At 39.8% G+C, this 21174-nt stretch overlaps 1 protein-coding gene across 4 annotated transcripts in view; it reads right to left on the reverse strand.

The window, feature by feature from the left end:
- The window catches only part of ITCH (itchy E3 ubiquitin protein ligase), a 170613-nt gene that overhangs the window by 18934 nt on the left and 130505 nt on the right, over positions 1 to 21174 (reverse strand). For 2 of the 4 annotated variants that reach the window (XR_009211553.1, XR_009211554.1), the window contains 2 exons: positions 10538 to 10610; positions 7028 to 7241 (listed from right to left, as the gene is read on the reverse strand). Coding sequence is in view for 2 of the 4 variants with exons in the window: in XM_032141887.2 (XP_031997778.1) it covers positions 7142 to 7241; positions 10538 to 10610 (173 nt within the window). In the remaining 2 variants the exon portion in view is untranslated. Of the gene's footprint in view, positions 1 to 3100; positions 7242 to 10537; positions 10611 to 21174 lie in introns of those variants that run through there. The other 2 variants (XM_032141887.2, XM_032141888.2) reach the window with 1 other exon arrangement.

Consider the following 21174-nt stretch of genomic DNA (forward strand, 5'->3'; position numbering starts at 1 on the left):
AGATACCTGTACTCCCCCCAAAATCTCAAAGTCATGAAAGCAAGGAATGAATGCGGAACTGTTACAGATTAGAGGAGTAAGGACAAAGAAAAATAACATTGGTGGGAAAATTGGTGAATTCTGAGTAAGGACTGTAGTTTTAGTTTTACCAGTGTTAATTTATTAGTTTTGGTAATTCTAGCGTGGTTATGTGGGATCATAATATTGGAGAAAGCTGGGTGAAGACTGTGCAGGAACTCAACCATTTTTGCAACAGCTCTGTAAATGTAAAATTATTTCAAAATAAATTTCTAAAAGGACTGGATCCAAAGGAATTTCTATTGAATGCTGGAAACATTAGGAAAGCATTTAGCAAGGGGAAGAAGTGCTGCAGAGACTGGACCCTAAAACATCCTGGAAGATAAGCACTGGAAGAATCACCACTGTCTTGCCCATGGAGAACCAGACTGAGAGGAGTGAAAGGATTTTAAAAGATTACAATCCCAGAGGCAAAAAAGAGAATGGCCAATAGTTCACGTGACAGGAGCCAAAATAAGAATGGAGGAGGAGCTGGAATAGGACCAAGAATGTCCCAGAGTGGCAGGCTTACAAACTTTTAAGAGTTTTGGCCCGGCGCGGTGGCTCACACCTGTAATCTCAGCACTTTGGGAGGCCGAGGCGGGCGGATCATGAGGTCAGGAGTTCGAGACCAGTCTGGCCAACATAGTGAAACCCCGTCTCTACTAAAAATACACAAAAAATTAGCCGGGCATGGTGGTGTGCCCCTGTAATCCCAGCTACTCGGGAGGCTGAGGCAGGAGAACCGCGTGAACCCAGGAGGCGGAGGTTGCAGTGAGCCGAGATCACGCCACTGCACTCCAGCCTGGGCGACAGAACGAGACTCCATCTCAAAAGAAAAAAAAAAGTTTTATTCTGCGGTAATGGAGAAACCACTGTAAAATTTTAGGTAGAGCAGGCATGAGACAGGTCTTCCACAGATAATCCTGAGGTAGCACAGAAGATATACTGGAGCGAGGAGGATGGAAAAATGAAGACAGGATGCTGTTATGGTCAGCCAGATTAGGGAGGAAGCACGTAGGCTGTGGCAATGTTGTCAGCTCTGAGAGAAGGGATTTTAAAAAGTTTTGGGGCCAGGCGCGGTGGCTCATGCCTGTAAGCCAAACACTTGGGAGGCCAAGGCGGGCGGATCACCTGAGGTCAGGAGTTCGAGACCAGCCTGGCCAAAATGGTGAAACCCCGTCTCTACTAAAAATACAAAAATTAGCCGGGCATTGGTGGTAGGCGCCTGTAATCCCAGCTACTAGGGAGGCTGAGGCAGAATTACTTGAACCCAGGAGGCAGAGGTTGCAGTGAGCCGAGATCGTGCCACTGCACTCCAGCCTGGGTGACAGAGCGAGACTCCATCTCAAAAAAAAATAAATAAATAAAAAGTTTTGGGGATAGATAGGATTTGGAGACTAATTAAATGGAATGGCAAAATTGGTCACATTAGACTCCCAGCATTGTGGTAAGTAGCAGTACAACAAAAATGGTAAAGTATGCATGCTTTAGAGTCAAACCATCCTGGATTCCAACCTGTACTCTTTCTACTTAATAGTTGTGGACACGATTCAATCATTTTGAGCCTCTATTTTCTTGTAAAACAGAGATAATCATTCCCAATAACAGGAAGACTGACACTGCACATAGCATATCTACCATATCCTGCCATAGTGATAAATGTTGACAGTTTTGGTATTAAGTGAATATGGGTGTGGTATTGGTTGCTATGATATGGAAGACAAATAGAAGAACAGGTCTGAATTAGAAGAAAAATAACAGGAGGGCTGTTTTTAGTGATCTTTAAAGTATGACTACAAATTCTCAAGGTCCTTCCCTGTGGGGTGCTTTGAGGAAATCATCTTGTCCATAGCCACTCTTTGCTTATTAACAGACCCCTGTGCATAAGGGATCAACAGTGTCCTGGGATTTATGTTTAAGGCCCTCTTTTCCTTGCCAACCAGGAAGATTCCCCTGGCTCCTCACTCCAGATATCCTGATCACAAAGGAGTCCTACGAACATGGAAGAATTGACAACTGAAATGGGCTGAGAGAGACAGCAGCTCTTGTACTGGAGTTACATGAGACAGACACTTAAAAAGTCCAGAGAACAGCCAGTCAGTCACAGCTGAGTCCCAGTTTGATGCTTCGTAGGGTTTTGGATGAGAGCCAATGGCCAGTAAGAACAATTACTGACCACTGACCCTTACTTAGAGGGGCATATTTTTCCCCTTATTCTAAGCCACAGTGAAACTAGAGCATTCTAGCAGCTTCCATCGGACAGAATAAACAGGATAGGGTCTACTAACTACTCAGGACCTGCGAGGGGCCTGCAGTTTTTTCCTCTAGTCCATGTTAGATCAGCTGTATTAAAAAATTCCTCTTCCCTTAGTCTCTCTCCACTGGTTCTGTTTTAAACGAGAGCATAATCACCTGAGTTTCCTAATAAGAAAAAGGTCTACTGAAGCTGGTAACCAAGTCAGCTTGTTGAGAACAGTCTTGGTAACAGTCTTGAAAGCTAGCTAGTTGGTGATTCTCTACTCAGCACTCATGCCTGTGGTCCCGGTCTTTTAGTTGTCTCAGAAAAGCAATTCATATGGAGGCCTTTATGTTGGTTGATGGACCCTGCAGATATCTTCATCTTCAACATGGGCACCAAATCCAGTCTCATCTGCAACAGCTCTTTCTAGTTTTTTCTACCCGTACTGTGGCGGGCCAGATCTCAATAACACAGGCCTCCATAACAACTGTTTCAGCACTAACTGAGTGGTTAAGTTAAATATTAAAAGCTGAAAGAGTCAGGGCCCTTATACAAAGGCTGGAATGTAACAAAACCCCACCAAGGGTTTTGCCCAGGACTTTTCTGGGCCTTGAAGCATGACAAGATAACAAAGGAATTCTTAACAGGACCCATTTAGGATTAAACAAGTTTTATTGGGGGTCTGAAGGCCTCCACAAACAAGTTTACTGGGGGGTCTGAAGGAAGTCCCCAAACCTCCATGATTTAGCAGGAAACAAGATAAGGGTAATCACCCCAGCACCTGGACCCATTTAAATTAAGTAAATTTACTGAGGCTCCAGAGGAAGGTCTTTGGGACTCAGATCTTATTTACAGATTTAAAAAAGTGAATCACTTATGTCTTTAGATTAATGTACACTCACATGTAGACATATAGCTTATAATGTAAATAAGCTCTGGAAAACTTTGTAGTTTTGAGTTGGTCTTGGGATCATTTCCAGGCTTTCTCCCCATACCTGGTTACAGAAATAAACTCCCTCCTTTCTCGTTCATCTGCACCTCATTATTGGGCTGTGAGAATAAGCAGCCCAACCCTCGATTTGGTCTGGGAATGATACTACAATCTAGATGGGCTGTAACTTGCCACTTAAAAAAGCAGAGAAGCAGAAATCTATGTGACCTGGTCACATATAAGTCTTCTCAGAAGGTGGGGCCGGGGAGAGAGGAAAGAGACCCCTCCTTACCCAAGACTGACAGAAAAGCATGCAAATGAAGGACCAAAAAAGTTTAATTATAAACAGTCTTACATCTTGTAGGAAAACGCAAGTGAGGCAACTACTGAAGGAACTTTATAAAAGCATTTGACTCCCTGTAATATTTGTAGCATTACCTGAGTATTAAAAGTAACAGATCAAGAAAACAAAGGTACTCTTAATACAGTAATATACAATCCAGTGCTGCCAATTCCCTGTTTTTAGTTAATGAAAGCAAATTATACAAACAAAGTAAAGAACTAAAAGAAAAAAAAAGCAGGGGGACCGGAGATACCAACAATACTAAATAGAAGTTGTTAACTCTAAAGGAGTTTAGAAAGGTAAGTTACAGCCACAACAGGGAAGGATATAAAAATAGAGGAAAAATTTAATTCCGTGAGTCAACCCTGATAACATTTCGGATTATTAAACCAGATAAGTAAAAAGTGGTAGAGTGGGCTTGACTGAAATAGTTCTTTTAGGATGAGAACTTTGGGTATAGTTGAGTCAACTTTCACTAAAATTTCTGATCATTGGTATGTCAATCTCTTGATGAAAAATCAGTACCTGAATATGTCTTTTTGTTTTTTTAAGAGACAGGGTCTCGCTATGTTACCCAGGCTGGATTTGAACTCCTGGGATCCTCCCACCTCAGCCTCCCGAGTACAATACCTGAATTTTAAATAGAGTTATTGTAAGTCTTATGAAATGAGATTTTGCTGCACTCTGACATAAGATAATAAAAGACAGAACAGGAATTCATTATTATGAGCTGGTTGTTCAGTTTTAAACCACTCCATTTGATGAAACAAGTGAGGTCCTTCCCTCCTGACCAGGCTGTGGAATGCTGTTTTCCCCAACCCCCACCCCCTGCAAAAGAGCAGAAGAATAAGGCAATTGCTCATTTTACTTTGTTTTTATTTCAATGTAACATGCAGTAAAAAAAAAAAAAAAAAAAAAATTAACAGGATTTATTAGCATTTACAATGCTTACAAAGAAAAAGACTTCTAAAAGCAATTTAGTTCAGATTTAAGAAAAAGCTCTAAGTAAATACTTACAATAAATCTATTTCCATATGTTCAGTTTGGACCAAAATTTAAGATAGCATTTGGTAGATATTTATGTCTGCCGTCTATTTGCAGTATTTTTATATAACCTCTGATTCTTGGGATATCCAGCCCCCATTTTCCTAACACAGCAGGGAAGACATATACATGTGGCCACTTAAATTAAAGGAAAAAATGGAGTAGGGAGATCCCAGGCTGCAAAAATATATACAAGCATTTACCTTTTCCAGAACTAAACACTTCTTCCATAAAAATATTAAATAGCCAAGCCCTATAGAACTAGGGCCAGGGCTACTTCAAATATAACTATTCTGTATTTTAAAAATATAGGGCAGAAAGCCTTTTGGGTGATATTTATATATTTTCACACAATATTTCTAGGTCCCTAAATGAATCATGAAGCATTATATAGAACCAAAAAAAATCTATTTTCTTACATTATCTCCTAATTTAATTTCATAAATCTCTAGTAAATATTGTAGGTAACTATATTTCAGTATGAGAATTCACCTCAATAGGAAGTCTTTATAGAGGGCTTAATCTTCATTAGCCATATATTACCAAGTTCAGACTTATATAATGAACGGGTAGTTGGCAGACATTCGCTCTGTAAGACAAAGCAATAGCGTTTTTTCCCCCTACCAATAAAAAGGCAGAGTCCCTACTTTTAATGACCAGGGCTTTTAGAAACCACGCAGTATTTCCTGGGGTACATAAAATAAAAAAACCATAGGGCTGGGGAGAGCCTAGTCTCCCCATTTACACTGAGTTTCTTGATGAGGCAACCCTTTCACTCATGTAAGTCTCTGCTTTATGATGGCAGTGTCTTAGAGTACAGATAGACAAGTTTAAAAAAATGTTTTTATTGTTGTTCCAGGATGTAAAAAGGAAGAACATTAGGGACAAAAAATTGTTTTTCTTTTTTCCATATGGAACAGGGTTCTGCTGCTTATTCTTGGCTTAATATTACTTGTTCATGCTATGCCTCTGAAATGTGGCAAAAGTCCCTGATAGATGAGCTATGAGGCTGTCCTCAGGGTTCAGCTATGATAGGGACTCAGCTGGCTTAGGCTTCATTCCACTGCCAATGAAGTCAGATTTATAACAGTCATCTTGACAATCGAAGCTAGGCCAAGTTAAAATAATTAATTCCAGAGAACTTCGAAGTGCATTAATCAGTTAATAATGGAGCAATCTAAACTTAAACAGTCGTGAGAAAAAAAGGAAACCCTGTTAAAAATTTTAGGGGTGAAAAGAATATTGCAGATGAGGGTTATCAATCCAGTTCATGACAATGTAAAGAATGGAAATGACTACTCCAACGTATGTCAGAGAAATGATAACTCTGAAGACTTTTAATTCACAGAGAATATATTCCTGTGGTTACTGGATGTTATCTTCCTTTCTTTTTAGCCAGTACCACAGCTCTCCCTCTCAAATGAAAATCTGATGTCAAAAGCTGTTTCACTGACCTCTACTTGGACTAGAAAGCACTCTAGTCTTTCTAGTCTTAAACTCCTTAACAATAATTAAATATAACTGAAGTTGTTGGATTAGGATAAAATTATAAAGCATCAATTATATAGAGGAACATATAAAAATCACCAGTGACATCTTTAGATGAATTAAATTAAACTAATTCTAATTCTAGGCTAAGTTTTTTTTCCTTTTATTTATTTATCCGCCCCCCCCTTGAAAAAGACAGGGTCTTTTTCGGGGCTGGTCTTGAACTCCTGGGCTAAAGGGATCCTCCTGCCTCAGCCTCCCAGAGTGCTAGGATTACAGGTACGAGCCACCATGCCCGACGCTAGGTTAACTTCTTAAAACAATGAAGGAATCACAGTGTTAACATTGTTTGTAAAGTGTAGTATTTGCCAGGCAACTGAAACAATCAAACTTCCAAATGAAGTCATTTGCAGGCTGTGACCAACTTTTCCCTGAATTCAAATTGACAAAACTACTTCGTAGAGATGCAAGAGTCTTGCATCACTTCCAGGAATGATGTATGGATTCATGCTCCAGAAAGGAAAAATAACAGTCAAGTCAGACTAAAATGAGAGGGAGAACACAAGCCAAAATTTTGCTCACATCCCCAGAAGCAGGGCTAAGCTTGCACTTTTAACAAATGCTTCTTACCAAGAGGCTTACTAGGAAGATCTTGTATATTGCAGTTACCAAAGGACTTCCCTGCATATCTGCAGAATCTCTAAAAGAAAACAAAAACTACTCCCAAGTGAGACTTTTGACACATATACAAAATTGTTGTTAAAGGAACAAACTAGTGGAATAAGACAAGGCAAATTTCATCGTTGTGTTAGAATCTCATGTTAAGCAAGGTTCTGACTAGTCATTTGCAGACCTGATTTCTGGAAACGCTGAGTAGAAATCACTGGGAGATAAACCTAAATGAGAACATTAATTTACTTACACTCAGATAACTCTCTAAAGAGCCATAGTCCAATTTTACAAGATGTGCAACAGGCAGAGAAGGACAAACATTGCAAATAAGTTCTTGCCCATTCATGGTGCAAGTTCTCAGAAGTTACTCTTGTCCAAATCCTTCTGTTTCTTCTATGGCAAACAACAGCTTTTCCTTCAGTTGCTCATAGCTCTTGTATGGTGGCAGGTCCAGGCGATTAAAACTAAAAGCAAGAATTGTTAGTTTGAGAAAAGGAAATATGCAAAGAATCAAATGAGTAGTGTAGTATACTACTTTATACACTATTATTGAAGCACAAAAATATACTACTGTGCTTCAAAGGATACCAACAAGAAAGTGAAATAACCCAAAAATGGGAAAAAATATTTGTAAATCATATATCTGATAAAGGACTGGTATCCAAAATATATAAAAAAACTTAAAACTCAACAATATTTAAAAATGAACAAAGGATAGAGACTTTTCCAAAGACATACAAAGGACCAATAAGCACATAAAAAAAATGCTCAACATCCTTAGTCATTAGGTAAATGCAAATAAAAGCCACAATGAGATACCAGTTCACACCTGTTGGGATGGCTATTATTTAAAACAACAACAAAAACAACAACAACAACAAAAAACAGAAGAAAACAAGAGTTGAAAAGGATGTGAGGATGTGGAGAAACTGGAGCCCCTCTGCACTACGGGTAGGAATATTATGCAGTGTAGTCACTATGGAAAACGGTATGGCAAGATTCCCCCCAAAAATTAAAAATAGAATTACTACAAGATCAAGGAATTCCACCTCTGGGTATATACCCAAAACAATTGAAAGCAGGGCCATGGACAGATATATCTATATTCTACCACAGTATACCTATGTTTATAGCAGCATAAACAGCCAAAAGGTGGAAATAATCTAAGTGTCCATGGACAGATGAATGTATAAACAAAATGTAGTATATCCAGACTATCAAATATTATCCAGCATTAAAAAGGAGGAAATGCTGACACATGCTACAACACGGATGAAAATTAAAGATATTATTCTAAGTGAAATAAGCCAGCCAGGAAAGGACAAATAAGGTATGATTCTACACTTACGAAGTACTAAAGATAGTCAAAAATCATAGAAACAGTAGTAGAATGATGTTTGCCAGGACCTCGGGAAAGGGAGTCATGGGGAGTCATTGTTTAAAGCAGCAGTCTCCAACCTTTTTGGCACCAGGGAATGGTTTTGTGGAAGACAATTTTTCCATGGACAGGAATGGGGAGGGGGATGGTTTCGGGATGAAACTGTTCCACCTCATGTCATTAGATTCTCGTAAGGAATGCGCAATCTAGATCCCTCCCATGCACAGTTCACAATAGTTATTGCTCCTATGAGAATCTAATGCCTCTGCTGATCTGACAAGTGGTGGAGCTCAGCAGGTAATGCTCACCCTCCACTTACCTCCTGCTGTGCAGACCAGTTCCTAACAGGGGCTGGGGACCAGGAGTTGGTACCCTGCTTTAATGGGTACCATTTCAATTTTATAAGATGAAAAATGTTTTGGGTCTGGCACGACGGCCTGTAATTCCAGCACTTTGGGAGGGCAAGGCAGGAGTATTGCTTGAGCTCAGGAGGTCGAGACCAGCCTTAGCAACAAAGTAAGACTCTGTCTCTACAAAAAGTTTAAAAATTGGCCAGGTGTGGTAGCACATGCCTGTCGTCCCAGCTACTTGGGAGGCTAAGGTGGGAGGATAGTTTGAGCCCGGGAGGTGGAGGTTGCATGAGTGGAGACTGAGCTATAGCACTCCAGCCTGGGTGACAGAGTGAGACATGTCTCAACAACAGAAACAATTTTTGGAGATAGGTGATGGTGACGACTGCATAATGATATGAATGTGCTTAATGCCACTGAACTGTACACAGTTAAAAATGGTAAATTCTATGTTATGTATATTAAACCCAACAATTAATTGTAAAAAGGAATGAAATATTGTATATGCTAGCCCATGGATGAACCTTGAAAACATGCTAAGTAAAAGAAGCTACACACAAAAGGTTGTATATTTGGCTGGGGGCAGTGGCTCACGCCTATAATCCCAGGACTTTGGTAGGCCAAGGTGGGTGGATCACGAGGTCAGGAGTTCAAGACCAGCCTGGCGAACATGGTGAAACCCCGTCTCTACTAAAAATACAAAAATTAGCCATGCGTGGTGGTGCATGCCTATAGTCCCAGCTACTCGGGAGGCTGAGGCAGGAGAATCACTTGAACCCGGGAGGCAGAGGTTGCAGTGCGCTGAGATCACGCCACTGCACTCAAGCCTGGGTGACAGAGAGAGACTCTGTCTCAAAAAAAAAAAAAAAAAAAAAGTTATATATTTATTGTATGATTCATTTTATATAAAATGTCCAGAATAGGAAAATTCATAGAGACAGAAAGTAGATTAGTGGTTACCAAGGGCTACACAGGGGGTAAAAGGGGAGTGACTGCTAATGGGTACATGGATTTTTGGGAGGGTGAAAAAATTCTGGAATTAGACAGTAATGATGCTTACATAACCTCGTAAATACGCTAAAACCACTGGACAGGCTGGGTGCAGTGGCTCACGCCTGTAATCCCAACTCTTTGGGAGGCCGAGGTGGGTGGATCACCTGAGGTCAGGAGTTTGAGACTGGCCTGACCAACATGGTGAAACCCGGTCTGTACTAAAAATACAAAAATTAGCTGAGCGTGGTGGCGGGTGCCCGTAATCCCAGCTGCTTGGGAGGCTGAGGCAAGAGAATTGCTTGAACCTGGGAGGTGGAGGTTGCAGTGAGCCGAGATCAAGCCACTGCACTCCAGCCTGATCTACAAAGTGAGACCCTGTCTCAAAAACAAACAAACAAACAAACAACAACAACAACAACAAAAAACCACTGAACTGAACTGCATAATTTAAGGTGAGTTTTATAATATGTAAATTATATATCAATAAAATTGTTACTTAAACACTACATGCATGTACAAAACATATGTATAAAAACAAAATGGAATAGACAATAAAACAGTAAAGAGGTCAGATATCCAGGAAGGGCCATATGTGACCACTAAAATATATCCCACAAAATAAGGTTCAAATATTGTTGACATTAGGTTGAATTCCAAAATATTAATATATTTGCTGTGAGATTAGGATTAGATTTAGTTTTCTACATTTTTAGAAATGTAGTTAGATTTCAAATGAGAATATTTGTGGTCATGATGTTACAAAGTAGGTCTCCTAACTTTCTTTTGCTGCCTTCAGAGAAAAGTTAAAATAACTAAATCCCACATTAAAAAAAAAATTCAGATGTGAAAAAAGGAATTGATTGCAAATAGTTGTAAGGAATCACATAGGGGTGAACAAAATGCTCTTAAACTGGATTGCTATGATGGCTGTGCTATTCTCTATATCTACTAAATGTCATTTTTAATTTCTAGCTGGCTTTAAATAGCTACAGATAACTGGACAAAAGCTGTTTTCTCTATCCTTTCTGATTGTACTTACCAGGTATGACTTCTGGGTAGCCAATTTTCTTTCCCAACTTTTTCAATGCAGAATTTCTGTGGTCCATTGCTCCCTAAAACATAATGAAATCATAAACAGTTTGTTAGTATAGTGGATCTCAAACTGTGTTCCCCAATCCAACAAGCATCAGCATCAAGAGGGAACTTGTAAGAACCATAAATCCACATGCCGCACACATCAGCTTACTAATTCAGAAACTCTGAGTTAGGTGTGGTAGCTCATGTCTGTAATCCCAGTACTTTTGAAAGGCAAAGGTGGGCAGATCACTTGAGGTCAGGAGTTCAAGATCAGCCTGGCCAATATGGTGAATCTTGATCTCTACTAAAAATACAAAAACAAGCCAAGTGTGGTGGCGTATGCCTGTAATCCCAGCTACTCAGGAGACTGAGGCAGGAGAATTGCTTGAATCTGTGCAGCAAGGTTGCAGTGAGTCAAGATTGCGCCACTACACTCTCGCCTGGGTGACAGAACTAGACCCTATCTCAAAAAACCCAAAAAACTCAAAACCAACCAACAAAAAGAAACTCTAGGGGTCAGGCTCGGCAATATGTGCTTTAACAAGCTTCCGGGTGATTCTGGTAAGTGTAAAAGTTTGATGACTAGTTTGTTAATATAAGCCCCAGAGGAGAAAATGCAGTTTCATCTAGCATTCTTTAGCCGGAATAACACATTGTTATGATTAATAAAAGCTTACACAAGAACATACAAAAAGCTTAATTTTAGTAGTATGAAAGACAATAATGAAACTACAATGAAACTTGATTTAAATACAGAATTGATAAAACTTTGTGAAATGTAAACATCCTAGTGAATTCCATATTATTAATGCTAGAACTTACAGGTCCTGCAGGGTATACCCTTACAAAAACAGATACAAGTATAAACATAAAATTCTTGCCCCTCATTTACCTACTGCTGGAGATAGCTGTGAATAGTGATCATAAAAACACCAGTTTTTTAAAAGATCATTACTTTTCCCTAGGAAGCATTTATTGTTGGTCTCAATGACTGGTAATGCTACTAGATATTTTAATTAGAAGGGGGCAGGAACACTAACTGTTCTGCAATGTGTGATACTGTCAGACACAAAGAACTTTCTCATGTCCCACCTGACTAAACCCAGTATACTAAGTATACCCAATATAAATTGTTAGTGCTTTTGTATTTAGTAACACTGAATTGTTTTCACAAGTAGTTACGTAAAAAGTCCAGTAATACAGGAAACATTATAAAAAACACAGTTAAAATTATTCTGTGGTGTTCAACACATAAATTAAAATTAACTCACTCTGCATGTTCTCTGTACTCAGTATATATATTTTTTGAGACAGAGTCTCACTCTGTCACCCTGGCTGGATGGCAGTGGCACAATCTTGGCTCAATGCAACCTCCGCCTCCTGGGTTCAAGCAATTCTCATGCCTTAGAGTAGCTGGGATTACAGATGTGCACCACCACACCCAGCTAATTTTTGTATTTTTAGTAAAGATGGGGTTTTGCCATATTGGCCAGGCTGGTCTTGAACTCCTGGCCGCAAGTGATCAACCCACCTTGGCCTCCCAAAGTGCTGGGATTACAGGCATGAGCCATCAAGTCCGGCCTCTACTCAATATTTTATAGCATTTTCTTTCTTTTTTTTTTTTTTTTTTTGAGGTGGAGTCTCCCAGGCTGGAGTAGAGTGGGGCAATCTTGGCTCACCACAACCTCTGCCTCCCAGGTTCAAGTGATTCTCCTGCCTCGGCCTCCCGAGTAGCTGGGATTACAGGTGCCCACTACCACGCCCGGCTAATTTTTGTATTTTTAGTAGAGACGCGGTTTCACCATGTTGGCCAGGCTGGTCTCGAACTCCTGACCGCAAGTGACCCACCCGTCTCGGCCTCCCAAAGTGCTGGGATTACAGGTGTGAGTCACTGTACCTGGTCACATTTCATTTTTTATAACTTTTTTTTTTTTTAAGACACAGGGTATGACTATGTTGCCCATGCTTGAGTGCAGTGGCTATTCACAGAAGCAGTTATAATGCACTACAGCCTTGAAATCTTGGGCTCCAGCAATTCTCCTGCCTCAGCCTCCAAATAACTGGGACTACAGATGTGTGCCCACCGTACCTAGCAGCATATTTAACTACATAGATGGAAAGGAGTTTCATTTAATAATGCACATTAGTATGTAACAGAAAGGATTCTGAATTACTTTTAATAGATTTAAAACCAAATTATTAAAAACTCTGACGCTGTCCCTAAACCATACAACTTCTGTGTAGACTTTTGTACCTATGTTCCTATTTTCAGTCACCTTTCAAATGTTATGGTCTCCGAGGCTTTTTTACATGTTAGAGCCTTGGCCTATAGTAGAATTTTATGACAGAAGATATATTCTGATACTATGCTTTTAAGATCTACCTCATTTTTCTCCATCTTGACCATCTATAATTTATTTTCTCAGGTGTATTATTCGTACTTTATTTAGGTTACTTCCCTCCTTTTGTTATCACATATACTTAAGTCTATTCTTTATCTTTCTCATCTGTTCCTTTATTTTCCAGTACTACTTCTTCTTTTTTTTTTTTTTTTTTTTTTTTTTGAGAGATGTTGTTTTGCTCTTGTTGCCCAGGCTGGAGTGCAATGGTGCGATCTCGGCTCACTGCAACCTCCGCCTCCCAGGTTCAAGCGATTCTCCTGCCTCGGCCTCCTGAGTAGCTGGGATTACAGGCATGCGCCACCATGCCTGGCTAATTTTGTATTTTCAGTAGAGACGTGGTTTCCCCATGTTGGTCAGGCTGGTCTCGAACTCCCAACCTCAGGTGATCCGCCCACCTCAGCCTCCCAAAGTGCTGGGATTACAGGCGTGAGCCACCGCACTCAGCCTTTCCAGTACTTCTTATAGAGAATGGCTTTTGATCTTGTCTTAAACCTTTTCTTATAAGTAGGAACAAATATTTGACTTCTTAGGTATATCTTCTAACATAGTTGTCCCCAAACAGACATGTATTAAAACACATATTATTTCATTATAAATTACCTAAAAAATTTAATCCCTTATATTACAGTTAAGGCTATGTATAAGTATTTTTTAGGGATTGTCAATAGGTTATTTCATCCATAAATTAGTGTATTAAAGGGGATATTATGAATATATATATATATATTTTTTTTTTTTGAGACGGAGTCTCGCTGTCGCCCAGGCTGGAGTGTAGTGGCGCGATCTCGGCTCACTGCAGGCTCCGCCTCCCAGGGTTCACACCATTCTCCTGCCTCAGCCTCCCGAGTAGCTGGGACTACAGGGTCCCGCCACCACGCCCGGCTAATTTTTTGTATTTTTAGTAGAGATGGGGTTTCACTGTGTTAGCCAGGATGGTCGCGATCTCCTGACCTCGTGATCCACCCACCTCGGCCTCCCAAAGTGCTGGGATTACAGGCGTGAGCCACCGCGCCCGGCTTGAATATATATTAATAAAAGTGGGATGTTGGATCCATCCCCAAGGTTGAGAAGCATCACATTAAAGAATTATATACACCACCTCTAAAACTTTCTCTTCCTGTGCTGGGTGAAAGTTTAAACCAGATGGCCGCCTCTGCAGAAACCTTACAGACCAGGAGAGAATGAGATAATACTCAAAGTACTGCAAGAAAAAACTTGGCCGCCAAGATTACTACACCCAGCAAAACCATCCTTCAGACATACAAGAGAAATAAAGTATTTCCCAGACATGGGGAAATAGAAGGAATTCATCACCTTATAAGAAATGCTCAAGGGAGTCCCACATCTGGAAGTGAAAAGATGATATCACTCTCATGAAAATATACAAAAAGTATTAATATAACACTCTGGTAGAGCAGATACACTAAGGGAAAAAAGAACCAAACCTTAGCACTATAGAAAAGCACAAAAACCATAATGATAAACATATGAGAGAAAGAAAGGAACAATGGATATATAAAGCAACCAGAAAGTAATTTTAAAAATGACAGGAGTAAGTCCTGATCTATCCATCAGTAATAACCTTGAATATAAGTGGATAAATTCCCTACTAAAAAGATACAGACTGGCTGAATAGATTAAAAAAAAAAAAAGACCCAACTATCATATGCTGCCTACAAGAAACTTGCTTTACCCGTAAAGACACATACAGACTGAAAAGGAAGGGATGAAAAAGATATTTCATGGAAATGGAAATCCAAAGTGAGCAGGAGTAGCCATATATATATCAGGCAAACAGACTTTAAATCAAAAACTATAAAAAGAGACAAAGGGCATTCTATAATGATAAAGGGACCAATTCAACAAGAGGATATGAGACTTATAAATATATATGCACCCAACACCAAAGAACCCAGATATAAAAAGGAAATATTATTACATTAAAAGGGAAAGACAGACTCCAATACTAGTTGGGGACTTCAACATCCACTCTTAGCACGGGACAGATCATCTAGACAGAAAATCAACAAAGAAACATTGGATTTAAACTGTACTTCAGACCAAATGAACCTAACAGTCATTCATAGAACGTTTCATCCAACAGCTTCAGAATACACATTCTTGTCATCAGCACATGGAACATTCTCCTGGGGAAACCACATATTAAGACCCAAAACAAGTCTCAACAAATTTAAAAGAACTGAAGTCATAATGTCACATGTATTTTCTGACCACAGTGGAATAAAACTAGAAATCAATAAAAAGAGGAACTTTCAAAACTGTATAAACACATGGTAATTAAACGTGCTCCAGAATGACCAATGGGGAAATGTAAAAGGAAATTTAAAAATTCCATGAAACAAATGCAAATGGAAACATAATATATTGAAACTTATAAAATATAGCAAAACCAACATTAAAAGGTAACGTTATAGCAATAAATGCCTACATCAAAAAAGTGGAAAGATTTTAAATAAATGACCTAATGATACACTTTGAGAAACCAGAAAAGCAAGAACAAGGCGAACCCCAAATTACTAGAAGAAATAATAAAGATCAAAACAGAAATAAACAAAAATGAGGCTAAAAATGAAGACAAAAGATCGATGAAATGAAAAGTTGTTTTTTTTTTGAAAGGATAAACAAAATTGACAAACCACTAGCTAAACCAAGAAAAGACCCAAATAAATAAAATCAGCAACAAAAAGGGAGACATTACAACTGACACCACAGAAATACAAAGGACCTTTAGAAATTATTATGAACTACACACCAATGACTTAGAAAACCTGTGGAAATTGATACATTCCTGGACACATACAACCTACCAAGACTGAACCAAGAAAAAGTGGAAAGGCTGAAAAGACCAATTATAAGTAACAAGACTGAATCTGTAATAAAAAGTCTCCCATTTGCACTCCAGCCTGGGTGACAGAGCGAGACTGTCTCAAAAACAAAAATAATAATTAAAAAAAAGCCGGGCACAGTGGCTCACGCCTGTAATCCCAGCACTTTGGGAGGCTGAGGCAGGCAGATCACAAGGTCAGGAGATCGAGACCATCCTGGCTAACATGGTGAAACCCCGTCTCTACTAAAAATACAAAAAATTAGCTGGGCATGGTGGCAGGCACCTGTAGTCCCAGTTACTCGGGAGGCTGAGGCAGGAGAATGGCATGAACCTGTGAGGCGGAGGTTGCAGTGAGCCAAGCTCATGCCACTGCCTTCCAGCCTGGGTGAAAGAGCAAGACTCTGTCTCAAGAAAAAAAAAAAAAAAAGTCTCCCATCAAAGAAAACAAAAGTCTAGGAACCAATGGAATTCTAACAAACATTTAAAGAACTAATACCAATTCTTTTCAAGCTCTTCCAGAAAATAGAAGAGAGAATTTTTTGAAACTCATTCTACAAGACCAGCATTACCCTGATACCAAAACCGGACAAGGATACAAAAAACAAAAACAAAAACAAAATGGAGAAAAAGAAAAGAAAAGAAAACTATAAGCCAATATCCTTGATGAACACAGATGCAAAAATCCTCAATGAAATACAAACAAATCAAATTCAGCAACACATTAAAAAGATCCAAAGGATGCAAGGATGGTTCAACATATACAAATCAATAAACATAACAAAGTATATCAACAGAATGATGGACTAAACCATATGATCTTCTCAACAGATGCAGAAAAAATCTTCTCAATAGATGCAGAAAAAATTTAATAAAATCCAGCATCACTTCATAAGAAAAACTCTCAACAAGTTAGGCACAGAAGGAATGTACCTGAACATAATAAAGGCCATATATTACAAACCCACAGCCAACATCATACTGAACAGAGAAAACTAAAAGCTTTTCCTCTAAGATATGGAACAAGACAAGGGTGCCCACTTTTACCACATTTATTCAACAAACTGCTGGAAGTCCTAGCCAAAGCAATTAGGTAAGAGAAAGAAATAAAGGGCATCAGAATTAGGAAGAAGTTGAACTATCCCTGTTTGCAGACAACACGACCTTATATACAGAAAACCTTAAAAACTCCACCAGTAAAAAATTATTGGAACTGATAAACACATTAAGTAAAGTTGTAGGATACAAAATCAACATACAAAAATCAGCAGTGTTTCTATAAAACAACAAACTAGAAAAAAAAGAAATCAAGAAAGCAATCCTACTTACAATAGCTACAAACAACAAAAACCTAAAAATAAATTTAACCAAGGAGGTGAACGATCTCTACAGCAGAAACTATAAAACACTGACAAAAGAAATTGAAGAAAACACACAAAAAATGTAAAGACATCCCATGTTCATGGGTTGAAAAATTAATACTCCACTAATAACCATACTATTAAAAATTTCTACAGATTCAATGCAATCCCTACAGAAATACCAATGGGTGTAGTGGCTCACACCCATAATCCCATCACTTTGGGAGGCCAAGGTGGGCACATCACCGGAGTTCAGGAGTGCAAGACCAGACCGGTCACATGGTGAAATGCCATCTCTACTAAAAATACAAAAAGTGGCTGGGTGTGGTGGCGTATGCCTGTAATCACAGCTACTTGGGAGGCTGAGGCACAAGAATTACTTGAACCCGGGAGGCAGAAGTTGCAGTGAACTGAGAATGTGCCACTGCACTCCAGCCTGGGTGATAGAGTGATACACTCCATCTCAAAAAACAAAAACAACCAATGACATTCTTCACAGAAATAGAAAAACAATCCTAAAACTCATACTGAACTACAAAGGATCCTGAATAGCCAAAGACATCCTGAACAAAAAGTTGGAGGCATCACACTACTGGACTTCAAGACATACAACAAAGCTATAGTAACCAATACAGCATGGTACTGGCATAAAAGCAGACACATAGACCAGTGGAACAGAAGAGAGAACCCAGAAACAAACCCACGTATTTACATCCAACTGATTTTCAATAAAGACACTAAGAACAATCATTGGCTGGGCACAGTGGCTCATGCCTGTAATCCCAGCACTTTGGGAGGGCGAGGCAGGCAGATCACAAGGTCAGGAGTTCGAGACCAGCCTGACCAACATAGTGAAACCCCATCTCTATTAAAAATAGAAAAACTAGCCAGGCGTGGTGGTGTGTGCCTGCAATCCCAGCTACTCAGGAGGCTGAGGCAAGAGAATTGCTTGATCCCGGGAGGCAGAGGTTGTGGGGAGCTGAGATCTCGCCACTGTACTCCAGCCTGGGCAACGGAGTGAGACTCTGTTTCAAAAAAAAGAGAAAAATCATTGGGGGAAAGGACACTCTCTTCAATAAATGGTGTTGGAATAACAGAAATCTATATGCAAAAAATGAAAGTAGACCCCTTTCTCTCACAATGTACGAAAATCAACTCAAAATGGATTAAACAGGAAAAACACTTTAGGGCACAGGTCTGAGCAAAGATTTTTTTTTTTTTTGAGGTGGAGTGTTGCTCTTCTTGCCCAGGCTGGAGTGCAATGGCACGATCTCGGCTCACCTCAACCTCCGCCTCCTGGGTTCAAGTGATTCTCCTGCCTCAGCCTTCCGAGTAGTTGGGATGACAGGCACGCAACACCATGCCCAGCTAATTTTTGTATTTTTAGGAGAGACAGGGTTTCTCTATGGTCAGGCTGGTCTTGAACTCCCGACCTCAGGTGATCCATCCGTCTCAGCTGGACTACAGGCACAAGCCACCGTGCCTGGCCCTGAGCCAAGATTTTATAAAGAGGACATGAAAAGCACAGGCAACAAAAACAAAAATAGACAAATGGGGTTATATGAAACTAAAAAGCTTTGGCATAGCAAAGGAAACAATCAACACAGTGTAGAGACAATCTGCAGAATGGGAGAAAGTATATGCAAACTATTCATCCAACAAAGAATATCCAGAATATAAAAGAACTCAACAGCAAAAAAGAAAACAATGCATTAAAAAATGGGATATAAGCTAAATAGATATCTCTCAAAATAACAATGTTAAACATAACTAATCATCAGGGAGACGCAAATCAAAACCACAATGAACTATCATCTCACCTCAGTTAGAGTAACTGTTACAGATTAAAAAATAACAAATGCTGGCAAGGATGTGGAAAAAGAGGAACTCATATACTGTTGGCGGGGATGTAAATTCTTCTTCTTATTATTATTATTAACTTTTTGAGACAGAGTATTGCTCTGTCACCCAGGCTAGAGTGCAACCTCCGCCTCCCAGGTTCAAGCAATTGTTGTGCCTCAGCCTCCCAAGTAGCTGGGATTACAGGCGTGCACCACTACTCTCAGCTAATTTTTTTTTTTGGTATTTTCAGTAGAGACAGGGTTTCACTATGTTGGCCAGGCTGGTCTCAAACTCCTGGCCTTAAGAGATCCACCCATCTCAGCCTCCCAACAACCATATGATCCAGCAATCCCACTATGGGGCATTCATTTAAAGAAAAGGAAATCAGTATGTCGAACAGACATCTGCACTCCCATGTCTACTGCAGCACCATTCACAAGAGCCAAGATAGGGAATCAACTTATGTGCCCATCATCAGGTAAACGGATAAAGAAAATGTGGTGTATAAACAAACTGGAATACTTCAGACATTTTAAAAAAAAGCAAAATTCTGTCATTTATGACAACACAGATGAACATGGAGGACATTATAAGTGACATAAGCCAAACACAAAAAGATAAATACTGCATGCTCTCACTCATGTGAAAGCTAAAAAAGCCAATCTCACAGAAGTACAAAGTGGAACAGTGGTTACTACAGAAGGGTGGCAGGAAGGAGGGGAGAGCCAAAGGTTGGTTAATAGATACACAAGTACAGATCGGCAGGAAGAATAAGTTCTAGTGTTCTACAGCACTATACAATGACTATAATCAACAACAATTTACTGTGTGTGTGTGTGTGTGTGTGTGTGTGTGTGTGTGTGTGTATTATTTATTTAATTATTTATTTTTGAGTTGAGTTTTGTTCGTCGCCCAGGCTGGAATGTAGTGGCATAATCTCGACTCACTGCAACCTCTGCCTCCCAGGTTCAAGCGATTCTCCTGCCTCAGCCTCCCAAGTAGCTGGGATTACAGGCTCCCACCACCTCACCTGGCTAATTTTTTTTTTTTCTTGTATTTTTCGTAGAGAAGGGGTTTTACTATGATGGCCAGGCTGGTCTCGAACTCCTGACCTCAGGTGATCCGCCCGCCTCGGCCTCCCAACGTGCTGGGATTACAGGCTTGAGCCACCACGCCCAGTGTGTGTATTTTTAAGATAGGGTCTCACTCTGTCACTGAGACTGGAGTGCAGTGGCATGACCCTGGCTCACTGCAACCTTCAACTCAAAGGCTCAAGTGATCCTCCCACCTCAACCTCCTGAATAGTAAGGACTACAGGTGTGTACCACCATGCTCAGCTAATTTCTAAATTTTCTGTAGAAACAGGGTCTCCCTATATCGCCCAGGCTTGTCTCAAACCCCTGGGCTTGTGTGTTCCTCCTGCCTCAGCCTCCCAAATTGCTGGGATTACAGGTGTGAACCACTGCGCCTGGCCTGTATGTTTATAAATAGTTAGAAAAGTGAGTTTTGAATGTTCCCAACACAAAGAATTGATAAATGTTTGAGGTGATGGATATGCGAATTACTCCAATTTGATCATTATATATTGTATACATGTATCAAAATAAAAACTGTAGTCCTAAATATGTACAATTACGTCAATTAAGAATAATTTAAAAAGTAAAAAATAAAAATTTGAAACTAAAACAAACAAAATAAACTAGATAGCCTCTAAAATTCTCCAAACCACAAGCTCACTGTTTCTGTCTTCTAACAAAAACTTTCCTAGAAATCACCCTTCTGAGACCTCTCTGTAGCACTGAAGAAAAAAATTCCTTCTAATTGCTTCTCAGACAGTATACTATTTCTTTCTTCTTTTCACTCTCTGGTCTCTCCTTTAAATTGGCTTCCAGACTAATTCCATCTTTTCTTTTCCTTTGAGATGGAGTCTTACTCTGTTTCCCAGGCTGGAGTGCAGTGGCGCGATCTCAGCTCACTGCAACCTCTGCCTCCCAGGTTCAAGTGATTCTCCTGCCTCAGCCTTCCGAGTAGCTGGGGCTACAAGTGTGCGTCAACACGCCCGGCTAATTTTTGTATTTTTAGTAGAGATGGGGTCTCACCATGTCGCCCCAGCTGTTCTCAAACTCCTGAGCTCAAGCGATCCACCTAC

Source organism: Hylobates moloch, unplaced genomic scaffold (genome assembly GCF_009828535.3).
Source record: "Hylobates moloch isolate HMO894 unplaced genomic scaffold, HMol_V3 SCAFFOLD_21, whole genome shotgun sequence".
In the NCBI taxonomy this organism is placed as follows: Eukaryota; Metazoa; Chordata; class Mammalia; order Primates; family Hylobatidae; genus Hylobates; species Hylobates moloch.